The sequence below is a fragment of the Sciurus carolinensis genome, chromosome 3 (genome assembly GCF_902686445.1).
Source record: "Sciurus carolinensis chromosome 3, mSciCar1.2, whole genome shotgun sequence".
NCBI lineage: Eukaryota > Metazoa > Chordata > Mammalia > Rodentia > Sciuridae > Sciurus > Sciurus carolinensis.
Window position 1 is genome coordinate 43613407 of NC_062215.1, and position 20424 is coordinate 43633830.

At 35.5% G+C, this 20424-nt stretch overlaps 1 protein-coding gene and 1 non-coding gene across 18 annotated transcripts in view; both read right to left on the reverse strand.

Annotated features, from left to right (window-relative positions):
* Positions 1 to 20424, reverse strand: part of Ncor1 (nuclear receptor corepressor 1) — a 168634-nt gene that overhangs the window by 32387 nt on the left and 115823 nt on the right. For 11 of the 17 annotated variants that reach the window (XM_047546872.1, XM_047546871.1, XM_047546868.1 and 8 more), the window contains 11 exons: positions 18502 to 18675; positions 17578 to 17738; positions 13121 to 13241; positions 12919 to 13020; positions 12290 to 12390; positions 9671 to 9839; positions 7349 to 7489; positions 5840 to 5923; positions 5187 to 5443; positions 4332 to 4692; positions 2160 to 2387 (listed from right to left, as the gene is read on the reverse strand). In XM_047546872.1, coding sequence (XP_047402828.1) covers positions 2160 to 2387; positions 4332 to 4692; positions 5187 to 5443; positions 5840 to 5923; positions 7349 to 7489; positions 9671 to 9839; positions 12290 to 12390; positions 12919 to 13020; positions 13121 to 13241; positions 17578 to 17738; positions 18502 to 18675 — 1899 coding nt within the window. The remainder of the gene's footprint in view (positions 1 to 2159; positions 2388 to 4331; positions 4693 to 5186; positions 5444 to 5839; positions 5924 to 7348; positions 7490 to 9670; positions 9840 to 12289; positions 12391 to 12918; positions 13021 to 13120; positions 13242 to 17577; positions 17739 to 18501; positions 18676 to 20424) is intronic. The other 6 variants (XM_047546882.1, XM_047546879.1, XM_047546880.1 and 3 more) reach the window with 1 other exon arrangement.
* Positions 15291 to 15364, reverse strand: Trnam-cau (transfer RNA methionine (anticodon CAU)). The gene has a single exon. It is a non-coding gene; the product is annotated as a tRNA-Met (tRNA).

Genomic DNA, 20424 nt, shown 5'->3' on the forward strand with positions numbered 1-20424 from the left:
ATTCATTTTAGACCCTGATGTATCAGCAATATAAATTTTAATGTATTCTAATGTCTGTGGTGTAATGGGAAAGGGAAGAACAGTAGCCAAAAATTTCTCAAATAGTTTCACTTTCAATGTTTGACACAAAACTCATGTTTTCACTTGAGGTCTCTAAGAGCTGTGTTTGAAAATAAAATTTTTGTTGATTCCTTTTCTTCTTTTTCAGGGCTGAGAATTAAACCAAGAGCCTCAAGCATGCTAGGGTCCAACATTAAGTCCCTAGTTTGAAAATAAAATTAGTTTTGTAGTACTGATTTTTCTATACAAACAAATGGAAATGTATATGAAAACACTTTGTGACACAGAAACTTTACTTTTTTTAGAAGTAAAAATAATTAAACTGGGGCTGGGGATGTAGCTCTGTTGATAGAGTGCTTGCCTCACATGCACAAGGCCCTGATATCCTCAAAACAATTATAATCCAGCTCAGGCTGAAAATGAAAAGCAAAGAAAACTGCTATAAAATAAAGGTCTATGATAGAAACTAAACAGAAATTATGTACAATTTTGTCTAAGAAAAAAATGTACATGTTCTCCCTCGAAAAACCACCGATACATTTTCTGCAATGTTTGCTTTTCCTTCATTTGGAACGCCAAGTCAGGTAAGTATGTCAACTGACTGTCCCACTTCAGTCTGGGAGACAGTTTTCCAAGCTCAGGTGTTCCTCAACTTACTATGAAGTTACATTCCTGATAAACCTACTGTGAAGTTGAAAATATCATAAATTGAAAATACATTTATACACCTAACCTCCTGAACATCATAGCAAGACAGTACATCAAACAGTCCTGGATGCTTCCCCTTACAATTGTGGGACTGACTGGGAGCTGCAGGTCATGAGAGAGATTCATACTAAATATTGCTAACCGGGAAAAGATTCACATTCCCACTTTGAAGGATGGTTTCAACTCACTACCTATCATTTTCTCACCACAGCAAAGTCAAAAAAATGGTAAGTGGCACAAACCATAGTGGGAGACTCTGTACCAGGCTTCAACTTCTCTGAAACTTAATGTTCTAAAGAGTCAGATAATTTGATAATATTGACACAGCTTTCAGCTAAAATATTTTCTACAAGTTCTTTGCTACTATAAAATGTAAGTAACTCTTAGAGATTCTGTCCCCAACTGCAGCGTGACAGCTCCTCTCTTTCAGCTGCATAAGGCATGCTGCCTTAGGCCCAGCACACACTGCTCTCTGGTAACATGCACACTTCTGCACCTACCAGAACAATATTTTGTACCTTACTGAATTATGTCTTCCAACATCAGTGATATATGCTCACAAGTTTCTTACAGCTACACATTACTAAAGTATGTAACTTAATGAAATAATCTGGAAATTGATGAAAGAAGAATGAAAAGACTTGTTTCTCTGAAAAGTAAGTTGGCTGCTATCGAAAGACTCAATAAAGAAGCTGAATCAAGTATGAACTATACAACTGTAAAGAACTGGGAAAAATATCTAGAATGATTCTGTATTTGGATTACTTGAAACTGTCTTTAAATTTTACCTTTGCTTAAAACAAAACAAAACAAAACAAAACAAAAACTTGGAACTATGTTAGAAAGGCAAGGTTTAATTGATATTCAAAGAAAAGGCCTTAGGCCTCAGATCAACACACCGGTAAATGAATGTCTATTTATGTTGAAATTAACATTTTTATGGTATTCCTCTGTCATTATAAAGTATTTCTTCACACTAACTCACTTTTCCAATCAGCTTCACCAATTGCCATCAAACAAGTTTTTTCAGATACCTATTATTTTTAGTTTCCTAAGGAGTGATGGCAATATTTTCTTTTTCTTTCTTTTAATATTTTTAGTTGTAGATGGACACAATAACTTTGTTTTTTAATATGGTGTTGAGGATCAAACCCAGTGCCTCATAAGTGTTAGGCAATCACTCCACCATGAGCCAGAACCCCAGTCCAGTATTTTATTTCTTGATTTGTGTATTGGTAACATGGGATGTTCAGCTGGCAAAAATTCACTGAGCTGTATGTACACTAGTGATATGTACAATTATCTGCCTTTTATACTATAATAGGAAGCTTAAAAAGTCACAAAGTTATTTCTTTGTCATTAACTGTCACTTCACTGTATGTCATGCTTACCAGGATCCAGAGCCCTGTGAAAGGGCATGGCCGGATCCAAGTGTGTGGGAAGATGGCTCCGATAAACTTCCCCTGCAGCACTGCCCCTGTGGTGGGGATCAAATGGGCTGTGGCTCACAACAGGATCTACCCCAGGCACTGGAGATTTAGCTGGTATACTTTCCCTTTGGGTAGGGGTCAGTGTTGACTTCCTTTCATGATTGGTAGACTTGCTAGAAGAGATCGTAACTGGAAAAAAAGAGCCAATGCCACAAAACCTTAAAAAAACTTGCAAAGTATGATCATATTTATCCATCTCTTAAGACTATATTCATATATTTTGAGCTCTTTCCCCTTAAACAGTTAATATTCCATCTTACAAAATATTCAAGCGTAAAGAACTAGTAGAAGCCTTGAGATTTGGAGAAGACTGCTACCTTTGAGTAGCAACAGCACCAATATTGTAACACCTTATGTTAAGATTATCAACATTCTATTATAAATGATTTTGTTTTCTGTATGACATTAATATTCTAAATTATTTTTTACCCACATGTAGCAAATCTCAAATTTTTTCTTTTTTTGGACCATGCTAGGGGTAGAACTCAGGGCCTCATGTTAAGCAAGCACTTTACTAATAAGCTAAACCCCCAGCTTTTTACATAAAGTTTTTTTTTTTTTTTTAAACTCTTTAGTTGTCAATGGACCTTTATTTTATTTATATGTGGTGCTGAGAATTGAATGCAGGGCCTTACACATGCTAGGCAAGCATTCCACCACTAAGCCACAACTCCAGCCTACATAAAGTTTATTTTGAAACAGGGTCTTGCTAAGCTGCCCTGGTTGGCCTTGCTTGTAGGTGTGACCCCTACACCTGGCTTCAATTTCCTCTCTTTGCCTATGTAACCCAACTTCCTGGCTACCTGTCAATTTTAAGTTACATTTTTTTCCTTGCTCTGCTCTTCAGTGACTTTTTCACTGCCTCACCAACATCCATTCTCCTTCCTATTCCAGCTTTTCCTTGTCTAAATGATATTATACAGAATGGTAAGATTGTCTTATCAATGCCTATGATATGCAAGCATTTTGGAGCCATCACCTCGTGGTAAAAAATATGTAACATAAAATATACAATTTTAGCCACTTTAAATGGTATAATTCAGTGGCATTAAGTACACACAATGTTTTGCAACATCATCACCTTCTAATTACTAAAATTATGATAGTAAAAATTCATCATGATCAAACAAATCTACATGTCAAAACCAAGGAATCATACTGGTTTATCACTCCCCCTTCCAAGTCCCAAACTGCTCAATTGTGGGGAGCCTTTTCCCTTTGCAGGGCAATTCACCTTCCAAACTAGAGCCAAAGGTTTGGTTTTGTTCCCCTATCCATAACTAGGCAGTTCCCTCCTGCTCCTACTTCCTTTGCCTTCTGCCCCACCTCTACCATTCATCTTTACATTTCATGTTCCAGGCCAGTACCATGCATGTGAGCCCCCAAAATCTGTATTACAATAAAATTTAAAATACGTGGATACATTTTTCAGGGTCTCAGGCTGTTTCAGACACCACCTAGTAATAAATCAACACTTCTTATCTAGTGATGTAGCTGCCAGCAGCATGGAGTTATGATAACATGAATACTTAAAATTTATTCAGTTGTTCACATACACTGGGTACTATTCTAAGTTCTTTAAATGTACTACCTCATTTTATCATCACAAAAATCCAGGTAGGCCTTAGTAGTACGTTACCACTTTAGAGATGAGGAAACTAAGGCACAGACAAGTTGAGTAATTTGTCTAAGTTTATAAGTAAGAACTTTACTTCAAGCCTAGCAGTCTTGTTCTGGAGACCGAACTTTTAACTATAATACCACACTACCACTGGAAAAACTACTGCTAAAATTGACTTTCAGAAAACCTTACCCAATGAACTAAAAATCTACTCAAAAACATACCTACTCTAGGTCATTTCTGGACTTCATTATACCCTGTATTTGAATAAGTATTAGGTGCTTCACCTAAAATTAAGCCTGTTTTCAAACTGGCAGCCTTCCATAGCCCTAGCATCAAGCATAACCTGTGGCTCTTGGGATAATCTGAAGCTAACAGTTTGATAGTTCCTATTTTCCAGAGGTGAAAAACTACAACAAAAATGATTAGATCAGGCAACAAAAGTAATATACCTTCAGAAGTTCTGTTCATCATTGGTGAGCCTCTGGACATGGTGTTCTGATAACTCACAGGGGTCCTCCGAGCACTGGAGTCATCATAAATTCCCGGGCTCAGCTGTGCTTTTGGAGCTTCATGAAGCGTGGACCTGAGAACAGAGGGGCCGGAGCTCACCACCGATGTGTGTCGGGAACGCACTGGCTCGCCTGCTTTCACATCCTCATATTTTCCCCGTTCCACCACTTTTATGTTCTCTGGTACGATTTCTAGTGGAGGTATTACACGGGGTAGTTTGCTAGGACCCGTGATTAAGGATTTGACATTGTGTTTGATGGCAGATTGACCTGAGTTGCTATCAAACTTTATTGGTGTGCCCTAAAGGGAAAGAAACAAACATTATAGGTAGCCAAGTTATCTGGATAATGTTCCATCTTAGGTCTAGGTCTGACCTATGACTTAAAATTTTCTATGGTAACACTGTCTGTGTAGATGCCTCAGTCATAACCCACTGACCCTGACTGCACACTTTCTCACATTACTCACTCCATCCTATGGATAAAACAAAAACTAATAATAAGGAGTACTTAAAATTTCCACATTTACTTCTTTGATATTTAAAATTTTTAATTGTAGATGGACATAATACTTTTATTTTATTTATTTATGTGGTGGTAAGGATCAAACTCAGTGCTCCACACATGAGAGGTAAGCACTCTACCACTGAGCCACAACCCCAATCCTCCACATTTACTTCTGAGATGCCTAACATGATAAGGACTGTTTATAGGTATTAAGTCACAGTTTTTTAAATATTTCATTAATGTCAGTCTGAAGTGAAACTGCTGACAAAAAGAGAATGACCTAATTACCTGGGAAATAGAACCCTCAATTATTGGCCTCGTGCTCTGGACCACTTCTGGAGTTTTTCGGCTTTCCTGAGTTAGAATATCTTGCCGTGGAATCTCATGAATGGAACGTCCCATTTCTTTGATGGTGGTGATGCCATCATATGGTTTTCCTTTGGTAATGGCACCCTCAAATGCTCGTATGGGAGGACTTTCCCTTTTAATCTGTTTGGGATATTTAAGGCCATCTTCGAAACTTTCAGTTGGTGCTCTTGGTGTGCCTTCAAAAAGAATTAAGAAACATTAGAATAAGGCCACTGGTGGCACCACAATGCCATTAATCATATACTTAAAAATGGTTAAAATGATAAATTCTAATATTTTTCCATAATTTTAATCAATTTTGTTTATAGGAGAGTCTCAAATAAGTATTTATTAATCATAATTTTTAAGGGTTCTTCAAGACATATTATTATATCATTCATCATAGTCACAGATTTGGCAACTATCATCTTCCAAAAGACTACAGAGTGCAGAGTCAGAAGACTGAAAAGTTAAAAACCAAAACAGTATTTCGAAAGGGAAAATATCTTGAAAAACAGGCTTCATGCTCTGCAAATTAATGTCAAACTACTTTGCCAGCAATAAATAAAAAGCAAAATAAGCAGAAAATTTACCTTGCATTATAGAGCCAGACAACACAGTTCTTTCTTTGAGGTCAGAATGAGGGCTCCCCCTGGGTAATGCCCGGCATATCAGTCCTTTCAAAACAAGTAAAACATCCACTTATGAAACATAATGTGTATGTCTATTTGCATATACTTAGTACTGTCCTTAGATTACATATTTTTGATAAAAGCTCTATGGAGGAAGAGACATCATTTTAAATTTGTGAACTATCCAGAAGAATATGGAAAAAGAACTCAGAAATACCCAATATGACACATACAGATCTTTGCACACATTTTCCAAAATTTACAAAATGGCCACAGATATCTCAGTATAAGTCAAAAAAGAATCAAAGACACTTCAAAGTGAAATCTAAAATCCCAAAGCTTCTTTATCAAGAGCAGAGACTTATGGGATTGGAAATCATTGTTAACTCTGAAATATACCTGAGAAAAAGGAAAAACATCAAATGACTGTCATAAAAAGAAAACATATCAAATATGCAAATCTAAATGAAAGAGTTGTGAAGCTGGTAGTATAATGTGAAACCTCCTAACAAATTTCACATTATACTATGAATAAATATGAATCAAAGATTGGAATAAATCTTACATATATACCTACAGTAAGGGTAACTTGAGTTGTTGTAGTTGTTTTAGAAAATTCTGCTTTTAGAAAATAATTTATCCTGCTTTTAGTACTTCACCTATATTAAAATTCATTGAGAGCAGGTTATGATTTAAAGAAGGTGAGTCATTAACAAAACAAAACCAAAGTAATAATTTACTGAACATCACATAATCAGCACCAGTTCAGACACTCATTAGGCAATGGTGGGTATAATCCCTTGAATTCCAGAAGAAATATTTCCAGAGGAATCCATTAGGAAAGGGTGAAGTTAGGATTTAAATTCATGTCTTTGCTGTATCTACCACTCATCACTTTATTTACTTCACTTTAAAAAAAAATTCTCATAATAAATTTTACATTCTTTTTATAAATATTTTTAGTTGTAGATGGACACAATACCTTTATATTGTTTATTTAGTTTTTCTTTCTTTTTTTTTTTTTTAATGAGATGCTGGGGAAGGAACCCAGTACCTCACATGTGCTAGCTTTTACTTATTTTTTGCGGTGCTGGGGATTGAACCCAGGGCCTTGTGCTTGCGAGGCAGGCACTCTACCAACGGAGCTATCTCCCCAGCCCTCACATGTGCTAGATAGGCCACAACCCCAGCCCCAAATTTTACATTCTTAAACTCAAATCGGAGGCAATCTACAAATGGTATGAATAATTCGAACATGAGCATTCTAATAGGTACCATTACAATTAATTATATTCATTTTTAATCTTCCTCCACTCTCACGTGCCATGGTTTATTCATTGATGTAATAATATAAAATTTAAGTTGTATTAATATAAATTTCAGGTAGAAATCAGAGATTGAACATGATTCAACAATGCAAACAATATACAAAATTAAATATATCTAAATAATGTTCTAAAAACATTTTACCCTCTAATGGTGCTGATACAGGAGACTCCCTCATTGACATTCCTTGCTTTATATTTCCTTCCACTGATTCATAGCTTCTTTTTAAACTGACTTCATGTGCTGTTCTGGGACTCCTAGTCCCTTCTCTGGCATTCTTAATATCTGCAGAATACACAAACAAGAATTACTCAGACAGCTCAAGGCCTACAATATACAGAAAATAATTCATCTTAATGTCACAGCCTTTTTGTTTTTCCACAGTCTATCTTACAAAAACTTGTCCTAGTCTACAATATACTTCTGTGTAGATAACATTCATAAAAATATTTTCATTCATTCTAATATGTTTATTGAATGCCTACTGTGTGCCAGGCATAAGTTAGGCTTGTAGATAAGGTTAAGAAATTAAGTTCTTTCCCTCATGAAACTTAATAGTGGTGGGTACAGATAAATTAATAGGCCCTTACCATCCAGTGATAAGTACTATGAAAGGAGAAGCACAATGCTGTAAGAATGCTGACATCCCCAGGTTCAGATAAGGATGCCTAGAAAAAATAATGTATGAACTGAAAACTGAAGGATCAGTAAGAGTTGCTTAATTCAAAGGCAAAAGGAGGAAAAAGTACAGGCAGAGGATGATGAGCACAAAGACCTCAAAACAAGAATTTCAGTTCAGTGTATAGCCAATGTGGACAGCAGAGATAGGATGAGTGTGGAGGAGTAAATACAGAAAGGCTAAGGGAAAATGTGGGAAGGAATCAATTGGCAGTGATAAGCCTGAAGCAGACCATGGAGGGGTGATGAAGTCAAGGAATGGTGCTTGCAGTTATCTTTGAGACAAGAAGGAAATAATATGATACATAACTCTGAATATGGATAAGACTGAAGGCAGGGAGATAAGTCAGGCAGCCATTGGACTACAGTAGCAGAGAGAAATATACAGTAATATTCCAGAGACAATAATGACTTAATGAATTACTGGATGTGGAAAAAAAAGAAGCAGACAAGAAAGATGCTCGGATTTCTGACTTTGGAAATGTATGTTAATTTCTTCCCCCTAAAAAATAAAATGTTAACCAAAACATATTGCACTTGTTAAAATGAGGAAGGAAATAAAAAAAGCTATAATACATTCTGCAGAATCAAGTACTATGTGCAAATTTCTATTTATTTGAAGAGAAAGATAATGACTACTGCAAGGTCTCAAAGATAGTTGGTTGCAAATAACTAAATCTCAGTCCTTTGGCTAATATTTATTCACATTTGAGTCACTCTCATAAAATACTATGGGGAAAATATAACTTAAGAATGCATCTTCAGGGCACAGTGGCACTCCTGTAATCGTAGTTACTTGGAAGGCAGAGGCAGGAGGATCACAAGTTCAATCTAGTTTGGGCAACTTAGTGAGACTCTATCTCAAAAAAAAATTTTTTTAAAGGGCTAGAAATGAATCGTTGCAGTAGAACACCTCAAGCTCAATTCCCAGCACACATACACACACACACACACACACACACACACACACACACACAGACTCGCACTAAGCCACGTGTGGTTGGTTGTGCACACCTGTAATCCCAGCTATCTGGGAGGTTAAAGCAGGAAGATCATGAATTTGAGCCCTGCCTGGGTAACATAGTGAGTAAGTTAAAATTAAATAAATAGATAGATACAGCTGGGCGTAGTGGCGCATGCCTATGATCTCAGCAGCTCAGGAGGCTGAGACAGGAGGATCCTGAGTTCAAAGCCAGCCTTGGCAAAAGTGAGGCTAAGCAACTCAGTGAGACCCTGTCTCTAAATAAAATACAAAACAGGGCTGGGGATGTGGCTCAGTGGTTGAGTGCCCCTAAATTCAATCCCTGCTATCCCCCCCAAAAAAATCTAAAATAAACAGAGAGATGCATCTGAAGAAAATGTTTACATAGAGAGACACAGACAGTAAAATGGTTTTGCTAAAGAGAATCTAAATTCAATATTCTTTCCAAGATTATCTGACTATCTACTTCCTAATTCTTAACTCACAAAATATGAATCCCAATGAAATAAAATTTATTCCATTTAATTTAAATGGAGATTCTTTTTATAACATGACCAGTCACAGATGATGTTAGCTATCACTTATAGGATACTTCATACAGACTCCCACTTTTCACTTACCATTCCAATTGATTTTTCAATAACCTTTCAAGAGACAGGAATTATTATCAACCCATTTCACCAAGAGAAAACATGGTTTCAGGAAGGGTAAACCAACTTCCTCATAACAAGAATGTGAAAAAACCAGAGTCTGTGTTTTCAGTCATACCTTATAAGACTGCTTTTAAGCACACACACCATACTTACTATCATATGATAAAATGTGTCCACTTTTGCCTTCATAAATAACATGGCCTTTGGATGAAGCTTCTTCTCTGCCTTTCTCAGGACTGCTCTCTTCAATGGGTAGCCTAGAAATGGACCCCTTCACCAAAGCTTCAGTTGGTATGCCAGCCTGGGACAGAGCTGGGGTCCCCTGTCATCAAATCAAACACAAGCATCAGGAGAGTCACTCAATCATAGAGGAAGTGTAAGATGCTCAGAAAATTTAAACCACCACATGATTGAAAGTCGAATCAATCCATATCATCAAAGAAAGTACATGCATATGAAAGGAAAACAGACATTAAATGTTTATAAACAAAGAAGTTCTGTTCCTTCAGTCTTAAATCCTGTCACAGAACTTCTTAAAATAATGACAGGTGTATTAGGTAAACCAGCTTTGTTCCCCAACTTGAAGTCAAACCTCCATTAAGGGACTTAATTCTTGGAAGTTTGTCTGAAGGCCTAAAATCATGCAATTGTAATAAAATTTTTATAAAATTTCATATTAAGAGGAAAAAAGAACTTTCAAGTATCAAACTGCCTGCTGGGTTAGGTTTTTGTCTTTAATAAGAGAAGAGGAAGAAAACTCACAGATGTCTAGATGCCTGTTTTGTAGTAATGACAGTTTAGATCACATAATCTCAATTTTCTGCATGATTAGTAGCATTTTTGTTGTTGTTGTTGTCTTTGTTTTTTTTTTGTTGTTGTTGTTGTTGCTGGGACTGGGGATTTAAACCAGGGGTGCTTTACCACTTAGCTATCTCCCCAGCCCTTTTTATTTTTTATTTTGAGACAAGGTCTCACTAAGTTGCTGAGGCTGGTCTTGAACTTGCAATCCTCCACCTCAGCCTCCTGAGTCACTGGGATTATAGACGTGTGCCACTGCGCCTGTTTTCTATATTGCCAGTGGCTGTGGTTCTTTTCACCATTCCTTTAAGCAGCAAGCCCTTCCCTAGAGGGAAATTTTTCAAGGAACCAAATATATAGAGAACTCTTTGTAAAAGCAAGCTGCTAGAGCTGAAATGGAAGTACAGGCCCAGACTTAGCCCATTCACACATGCACAGAGTTCCTAATATACTCTGAGGACCCCTAACACTTTAGTGAGAATGCTCTGAAACCACATGCATACATCAGGAAGAGGGGTGACTAAAATACACTGAACACATTTCATCAAGAAGTGAGTTCAAAAGTAAACATCTAGAAATCCTTAATTCCCACTTCAGAAGCACCTGTCAAATGGACAGGCAGATTTAAAAATAAACAGATAAAACTTAGTCTCAGCTGATCTAGTTCTTACTAACTAGATACTAAAGTGACAAGAAAAATGAAGAGAAATACATTTAGGCCCACTTATTTTCCTTCTGCCCATATACTTTGGCCAAATATGGAAAAAGATTTGAAGAATTATTATGCAACTTTATAGGTTAATATGTAACTTTTCAGGTCACTGTATTCCATACACTATATAAACCATGTCTCAGGGAGGAATCACTTAAGAATTCTATTAAAATGGAGATTCTGATTCACAGGTCTGGAGGTAAGGGCTACATTTCTGCATTATTCTAGCAAGTCCCAAGTAATATTGATGCTCTGGTGCACAGACCATGCTTAATTAGTAAGACCTGAGCAGAATCTAATAGAGGGCTCTGAACAACATTAATCGATGGGTCCCACCCTCAAAGGTTGATGTCAGTAAATGAGGGGTGAAGCCTGAGAATTCATGTCTAGCAACTTCCCAGGCAATACTGATACTACTGGTTTGGGAACCACACTTTGAGAATCATTATCCTAGGGAACAGCAAAACACAAAGAACAAAAAATATATGATAACATGCAAAAACTTATGTCAATGTACAAAAGCACAGTGTCTGCATATAATAATTTCCCCAAACAGAATTTTTCCTTTTTCATAACTACATAATGAAAGAAGAACAATTTTATATTTCAAGTTAAAATTAATCTGAGAAAAAGAAGTACCTTTTTATTCATCAAAATTGGCAATTTATTTAGCCCCAAATTGGGAGAAGATATTTAACATTTGATGTTTTTTCAATGCCATCCACATTTCCTTGTTTAGCATTTGATTCTAACAAAGCAGCTTACATACTGAAATTGTAGACCTACCTTTTCATAAGGGGCAAAATCAAGAAAATAATGTATAATAATTTTCTTCTCAATTTCTATCCAAGCCGAACACACCGTAAAAGCTTTGCCAAGAAAACAGTGAGAACTTCATCAATTACTGCATGTTTCTTCTGCCAATTTGCAAATAAGTAACCTTTTCAAATGAATCACAGGATAGATAATATAGTTTGTAATTAAAAAGATAAATGTCTTTCTTCAGACAGCTTATAGACCTGGGGTTTATTATCATTGAGATACTGTTCCTTGGCCCAGAACAAAGAATAACTGAACTGGGTTGGGGATATAGTTGGTAGAGTGTTTGCCTCGCAAGCACAAGGCCCTGGGTTCAATCCCCAGTAATGCAAAAAAAAAAAAAAAAAAAAAAGAATAACTGAACTACAGAACTGTATTGCAGGAATAGTCGAAATTCTTTTTTCTAAATTACTGTTTAGTATATTAGATATGATGATAATAACCTGAGTGATAGAGCCACGTAGAGAAGGGATACTCTCCACTGAAATTTTGCTGGTTGGAGTTCCTCGAGTTATACTTCCTTCTTGGATAGCTCCTGTGGTACCTGAATAAAACCCAAATCATTAGCTATTACATCCTTCATTTCTGTCCCAATAGATTAAGAATCAAACAAACACCACCCCACACAAAATAGCCCCTACCTAGTGAAAGAATAAGAACAGAATAAGAGAAGAAAAACAGCAAATAAAAAACTTTTATATTACTGAAATATTCTTCTAAATTAATACTATAGTTATTAAAAAAAGAACTGCTGAGACATGGAACTTCAAAGTTTTATTTTTGTGTATATGTGTGTGTGTGTGTGTGTGTGTGTGTATTTTTTTTTCTTTTCTGTGGTACTGGGGATTGAACCCAGGGCCTTCACATGCTCTATCACTGAGCTCAATCACTGAGCTATAATACCCTCAGCCAAACTTCAAAGTTTTAAAATCAATTTTACATGGAAAGAAAACCTAAGTTTAGATATAAAGGCTATAATTTGAAAATACATCATTAAACTATTAATGAATTACTTTAATTAATTTAATGGGGGAAAAGTTCAATAGCTCTGTCAAACTGTATACTATTTTACCTCTGACCACACCTTCATGTTGGGCCCTGACCAATAAACCCTCAGGCTGTGAATTTTGGCTCCGGGGAGAAAATTCTTCCTGCTTGATATAGGGCAAAGTTGCTGTGAACAGAAGCAAGAGAAACATAAAGAGATCAAGTGCTGAATTACTGACTGTGATACTGAAAATACAGATACATTATGACTGTATTAACTCACTGACCTGATTTGGTGGATTCCTGCTGCCTTGGCAATCCAAGAGAGATAGACCCCACAGAGGGCTTAGCTGTTTCTTGAGTATAGGAAGCCTGATTATGAGAAGTCATGTAAGTGCCAGGTGTGCCCTAAAAAATAATTTTAAAAGACTAAACAAACGTTGTCTTTTCATAAAAATGTATGCCCTGGAAACCTGAAATTAAGAACATTATTTGTAAAGCAAGAAAAATTTCAGCAGAGATTGCTTGAATTTAAAAAACTCTTGAAGCCCTACCATAAATTATATGTAGATAATATTTACTATTAATAAACTTCAAAAATAAAGCACTGAAACAGCGCACTCACAATATAAATGACGATTATTAACAACATCTGCAGCCTCTTAAAAATGCTTTGGAGAAGTATGGCACAGTGGCACAACACCTGTAATCCCAGCTATGCAGGAGGCTGAGGCAGGAGGATTGCAAGTTCAAGGTCAGCCTCAGCATCTTAGCAGTTGAAACCCTGTCTCAAAATGAAAAATTAAAAAGGCTGGGGATGTAGCTCAGTGGCAAAGTACCTCTGTGTTCAATCCCCAGTGCCTCCATCCCCCCAAAAAAGTAGATCTGTCCACTGGTTGGCTGAGTGCTAAAGGCCATACCCTTACACATAGCTCCTCAGAAAAGAATAAGAAAGTGATTTGTTCAATCAATAGTAGACTATTAAGCTAAACAATGAGTTTAGTGGCCTGTGACACTATTCAGTCTATGACAAATAACAGACTTCACAGAATAAAAGTCACTAAGCAAATCAACAACAGCAAAAAGAAACAAAAACAACAAGGAGTCCAAGGAGACAGAGGTATCTGATTTTAAGAGTTGCCATATTAAATAAAACATCCCATTTTTGACCCAAAATTACAAGACATGTAAACAACAACAAAGTGTAAGCTACACACATGAAATAAAGCAATGAATAGAAACTGCCTCTGAGCAAAGAAGTAAAGGGAACCATGTCTAAAGAATTCAAAGGAATAATGTCTAACCAAATACAGAATACAACAATTAGAGAAAGAAATCATTACAAAGAATAAAATCAAAGTTCTGGAATTGAAAAGTAGAACTGAGGGAGGGGGACTTTTAGGAAACTAAGAATGAAAGGAAACATAATCTGATGAACGATATCTATGAAATGCCTATAGTTAACATAATACCTAAATTTCAAATACTGAATATCTTCCTCCTAAAACCAGCAACAAGAAACTCATGTTTGCATTCACTACTTCCATTCAACACTGCACTAAAAGTTCTCTCCTAGCCAATGCAACAAGAAAAAGAAATACAAGGGGATAAAGATTGGAAAGAACTAAAACTGTATTTGCAGATGACATGCATACATAGAAAATCCTAAGAAATGTACCAAAATAAAACCCCATGAGAACCATTAAGTACAGACCACAGGAGGGCAAAGTCAAGATACAAAAAAATCCTCTGTATTTCTATACATAGGCATACCTCATTGTATTGTGCTTCTTTACTGTGCTTCACAGATAATATGTTTTTTACAAATTGAAGGTTTGGGGTTATCCCGAGTTGAGCCATTTTCCCCATAGCTCAGAATATTCTTTTCATTTTTAGTAATAAAGTACTTTTTAATTAAATATGCACATTGGTTTTTTTAAGAAATAATGCTATTACATATGTATATTATGAACTTACAATATTCAAGACTATGGTACTAAGATGGACAAATCAATGGAATGGCACTGAGAGTCTACAAAGAGTTCCAAACTTATAGTTTTAATGAAGGCACTAAATCAAACAAACGGGGAAAGAAAAGACTTTTAAATAAATGTTATTGGAACTGGAAAATCAAATGGAAAAATGAATGTAGACTTCTAAATCACAATGTACATAAAAATTAATTTGAGATGAATCCCAAGTCTGAATATAAAAGCCAAACTATAAAGCTTACATAAGAAAACAGAAAATTTCACAACTTTGGAGCAGGTAAAGTCTAATTAATCATAGGAGAAAAAAGTTTTATATTGACTACATCAAAAAGTAAAACTTGGCTAGGTGTAAGTGGTGCACACTGTAATCCCAGCGACTCAGGTGGCTGAGGCAGGAGGTTCACAAGCAACTCAGTGAAAACCCTTTCTAGCAAAGCAGAAATATTTTTTTTCTTTTTTTTTTTTTTTGCGGTGCTGGGGATTGAACCCAGGGCCTCGTGCTTATGAGGCAAGCACTCTACCATCTGAGCTATATCCCCAGCCCATGAAAACCCTTTCTAAAAATAAAAAATAAAAAGGGCTGACGGGGATGTAGCTCAGTGCTAAAGTGCCTCTGGGTTAAATCTCCAGTACCAAAAACAAAAGGCAAACAAACAAAACTTAAAATTTCTGTTCATCAAAACATTCCATAAGAAAATCAGCAGATCACAAATAGAAAAACATTTGTAACAGGCATAATATAACAAAGAATTTTAAATGTATAAAACACTTCTAAAGTTCAATACTAAAAAGATCCAATAAAAATGGATAATTGGGCTAGGGCTGCAGTTTGGTGGTAGAGTGCCTGCCTAGCATGTGTGAGGCACTGTGTTCGATCCTCAGCACCACATAAAAATAAATAAATAAAATAAAGGTATTATGAAAAAAAATTCTTTAAAAAAATGGATAATCAGACTTAAATACGGGTTGAGTATCCCTTTTCCAAAATGCTTGGGCCCAGAAGTGTTTCAGATAAGGAATTTTTACAGATTTTGGAATATTTGCATAGATCCAATAAAATACCTTGGAGATGGTACCTTATTATAAACATGAAATTCATTTATATCATATACATCTAATAATATAGCTTAAAGATAATTTTATACAGCATTTTTAGTGTACCTACATTTTGACTGTGCTCTATTGCATCTATTAGGTGTGAAATTTTCCACTTGTGGCATCATGTTGGTGCTCAAAGAATTTCAGATTCTGGAGCACTTGATTTTAGATATTCAGATTAGGAATACTCAACCAATAAGTCAGAGCCAGAAGTACAAATTTTCAATGAACACACAAAAAAGCATTCAATATTTGTTGTCAGGAAATGCAAAATACAACCACAATGAGACATAACACACACCAGTTAAATAGGTCTAAAAGGAAAAAGACTGACAACAAGAAATGGAATAACAGAAGTCTTGGTCTTACATATTGTTAGTGGGAGTATAAAATTGTAGGACCACTCTGAAAAATTATAAACCTAAAAATACACCCAGCAATTCCACTCTGAGGTGAAACAAAAACACATCCACAAAGAATCTAGTATAAGAAATGTTTACGGCAGCTTTATTCATAGAAGTCCTAAACTAGAAATGACTCAGGTTTGTGTCTGCTGACAGAAACATGCTTGTGCTGGTTAGTCCCTTCAGGTCCCACCCAGGGTCATTTTTGGTGTGCATGTGGCTGCAGAGCACTACAAGACAATATTATAAAGCACCCTGACAACTGCACTGTTGTAACAGAAATTCTATCTATTCTTTGTTCACTGTATTAGTCAGCAATAAGAAGGCTATGATAACACAAAAACCTGGATGAATCCCTAAAAGCATTATGCTGAGTTAGAAAAACAGACACAAGAGTATATACTATATATTCCATTAGTATGAAATCTTATAAAAGGTAAGATTCATCTACCACAACAGAAAGTAAAACAGAAAGTTGCTTCAGAAAGGAGGAGGAACGCCTAGGAAGGAACATGAGAAAATTTTTTAGTGATGGAAAAAATGTTCAATTTCTTGACAGTGATATGGATATTGGTTGTTCACATAAGTCAAATTTGATCTAACCATCAAGTTAAATTAAACCATATTTCAGTTAAAAAAAAAAAAAAAAAAAAAAAAAAAAAAAAAAAAAGGCAGTATACCAGAAAAAAATAGAGATTATTAGTGTTTGGGTATGAGATGTATCCTGAAAACTCATGTGTAAGATGATGTAGGAATGTTCAGAAGTTAAATGATCAGATTGTGAAAACTGTGACCTAATCAGTGGCTTAATCCACTCGATGACTTAATAATCAGAATGTATTAATGGGTAGTAACCAATTGTAGGCAGGTAGGGTATGGCTGAAGAAAGTAAGCCATTAAGGGCTTAACACACTGTCTCTCTTTAAAGTAACTAGTCAGTAAATATTCAACTTTATGAAAACAAATTCCATTTTAATTTACATTACAATGAACAATTATGTGCCTTTGGTAAATTTAGCCAGGTGGTATGCCATAGGCACTCAATCTGAGTACATAACTTAATCGAAATTCCTATTAATTTCTGCATTTTCTAGTCCCTGTCCCTGAAAGTTTCACATTCAGGACCACTCTGAAAAATTATAAACCTAAAAATACTTAAAAGTATGCTGACAATTTAGTGTAAGAAGGAGGAAAAAGTTTTACCACAGCAATAATCAAGAGAAAATTTGCTATACAGAAAAAGCATTTTACCTGTGAGATGGAGCCTCCCATTATAAAAGATGGTTTTTCTGAAGCCATTGTGGTTTTAGATGATGGGATAAGAGGTGGTGGTGGCCTGGTTGGTCGAGTTGTCGGAAGCCGAACGCCTTCAGGGAGATTAGTTATCACTTGATGTGGAGCAGGTTGAAGAACTTTTAAAAGGGGGAAAAAAAAGATTTAAAATAGTCAAATGTCTTAGTCTGCCATAGGCTAGCAATCTTAGTCATTCATGAATTTTTAAGTCACAAATTAAATTATAAACATGAGATGAGGCCAAGGATGAACATTTGCATTTTAAAAATTTCTGTCACTTAACCCTGTATACATATTCAATTCTCCAATGGTATTTGTGAGGATGAAATATTAAACTCCCTTTCAAACCAGAGCTTTCAAGCTGATGTTCAATGCAACTATTTCTGCTTAGCGGAGGCAAACCTCGATCTTCAATAACTTTTTCTCTCTCTCTGTCACTCTCTGGACCTCACAATAGAGGTGAGAAAAAGGGAGCTTCTGAGGAACAGGTGCTGTCACTGCTTTGTAGAGTGTGCAGACCGGCTGACAACCTGTTGCGTATCTTCCATGAATCTGACATAATTTGAGAAATATTTACTGATTCTGGCTCTCACAGCATACTTGAATCTCTGGGGTAAAAATGTCTCAAGATTTTTACAAATACATGTACTTTTAAAAGAAAAGCTATTCAATGTCACAGTATAAATGTGTGAACACAAATTTCCCAGTGGCCCAGTGAATCTTAACTGAATACAATTGATAATGGAATGTAGAGAAACAAAGTCATTTTGAGACAGCAAGGACACATTCTGGAAAATCAGTTCATTCAAGAGATTAAACCACCCACGTGGAGCATTTGTGGGTAGATGGCCAGCAGCCACTGTGTAGAGGGGCGATATTTACCTGGCGGGACACTATAGCGGGCTGTACTCATATCGGGCCGTGGAGCGGCTTTACTGACTTCCTTTGGAGATAGCCTACACGGTGAGGCTGACCTTGCTGCGGTACTGTGCATCTGTGCTTCCTGTTCTAGAGCACGTTTGACCTCAGCATAAGGCATATAGGCGACTGATTTTCCTATGAAAGTTAAAGTTATCAAAATAAGGGAAGAACCCCAAATTAAAATAGTGAGTTAAAAGGACCAAGCCCACACCATCCAGGGGCAGATCCATCTATATGATAATAACAAGGTCTAAAACTCCTGAGGGGAAGATCCACCCACAGAAATGATTAAGAAATTCTATAAATCTACATCTGCTATGTATACAACATAACTACTACCTAACAAAATCCTCAAAAATACAATTACAACTTCTCCTTTTCAAGGATAAAGAATTTCTCTTTCCTTTTAAGAATTCAGTGTTTTGACATACGATAAAATCACAATAGGCAAATATCACATTATCAAGTGATTCTGTGATTTCAAGACTGGCCTGATTGAGAGATCAGCTCTCTGAGGATTTCAACTCATAATTAGCCTACTGATGCCACTGGTTAATACTCAGAGAAACATATTTAAGAAATGGAAACAATCTTTTTCAAAAGATACAGATCAAGCTAATCCAAAAGTCCTTCACAAGCTTAAAACAACTATGAACATAACTGCAATAATACTAATGAAAACAAGTAAGCTATCTCCACCAAAAGTATTAAAAACTTTAAACATTAAAAGAGCAAGCCAAAAGTGCAGTCATATTAAGACTTTAAAATGTATATACTATAAATATTTCATTTTAAAAAATGAAATTGACATACTATAATAATTTTTTAAAATCAGGAAAACACAAAGTAAAAATTATCTGTAACCCTGATCACTTAGATTTGTGGCATTTCAATGTTTGCCAGACCAAATTCCCATTAATTTTATTACTCTTTTCATTTCTTAGTCTTATCTATTTATCCTTCCAGATAACTTCAGATTTAAATTCATTTCAAGTACTTCCTTCTCAAATGAATTATCAATGGAAATCTCATTCCACTTGTATTTAATTTATGAATAAATATGGGTAAGAATAATAATCAATTTTCTAATTGAGGAACTCAGTTTTTGTTATATAGGTTTGTTTATTTGTTAAAAATCATCCTGTGTATTTCATATTCTGTTACCGGGGAAATCACCTGTTTCATATATATATATGGGTATATAAATACATATAACTAAATGATGCAGATAGGAAAGATGTAGATTTCTGTTTAACTTTTTTTCTTTCCTTTTTTCTCCCACTTTTTTTTATTGGTGCACTATAGTTTGTATAACAACTTTATTATTATTTTTGGTGATCAGGGTGAAGTATTTTTATTGTTATTCTTGTATTGCAACTTTTCAAAATAAACTTAATGAACTTTCCTTTTAGTTCTAAAAACTTTTCAATGAATTCTTTTACATTTTTGAGTTAGACCATCTAATGCTGTAAATAACAATTTGTCTTCTCCCACCAAATACCCTAAAACTTGTGTTTTCCTTACTATCCTATGTTAAGTGAATAGTGAGTATAATGGTAGTTCCCAGCCAATGGAAAAGTCTCTAGCATTTTGCTATTAAGTGTTAAGCTCTGTACCTGATTTCAAATAAGGATTTATTATCATAAGGCATAAAATGTTCCTTTGTATACTAAAATTTTTAAAAATCAGAAACAATTATAATAATATCAACTAACAACAAATCTTGGATACACTACTTTCCATGAATTATCTCATTTAGCCCTCCAGACCAATGAGATTATTAACACAATCTTGCAGACGAGAAAACTAAGGCTTAGAAGAATCATATCTAGTTGCCCAATCAAGGTTGCACTACCAGAGATCTTTTAAAAGCAATATAATTCC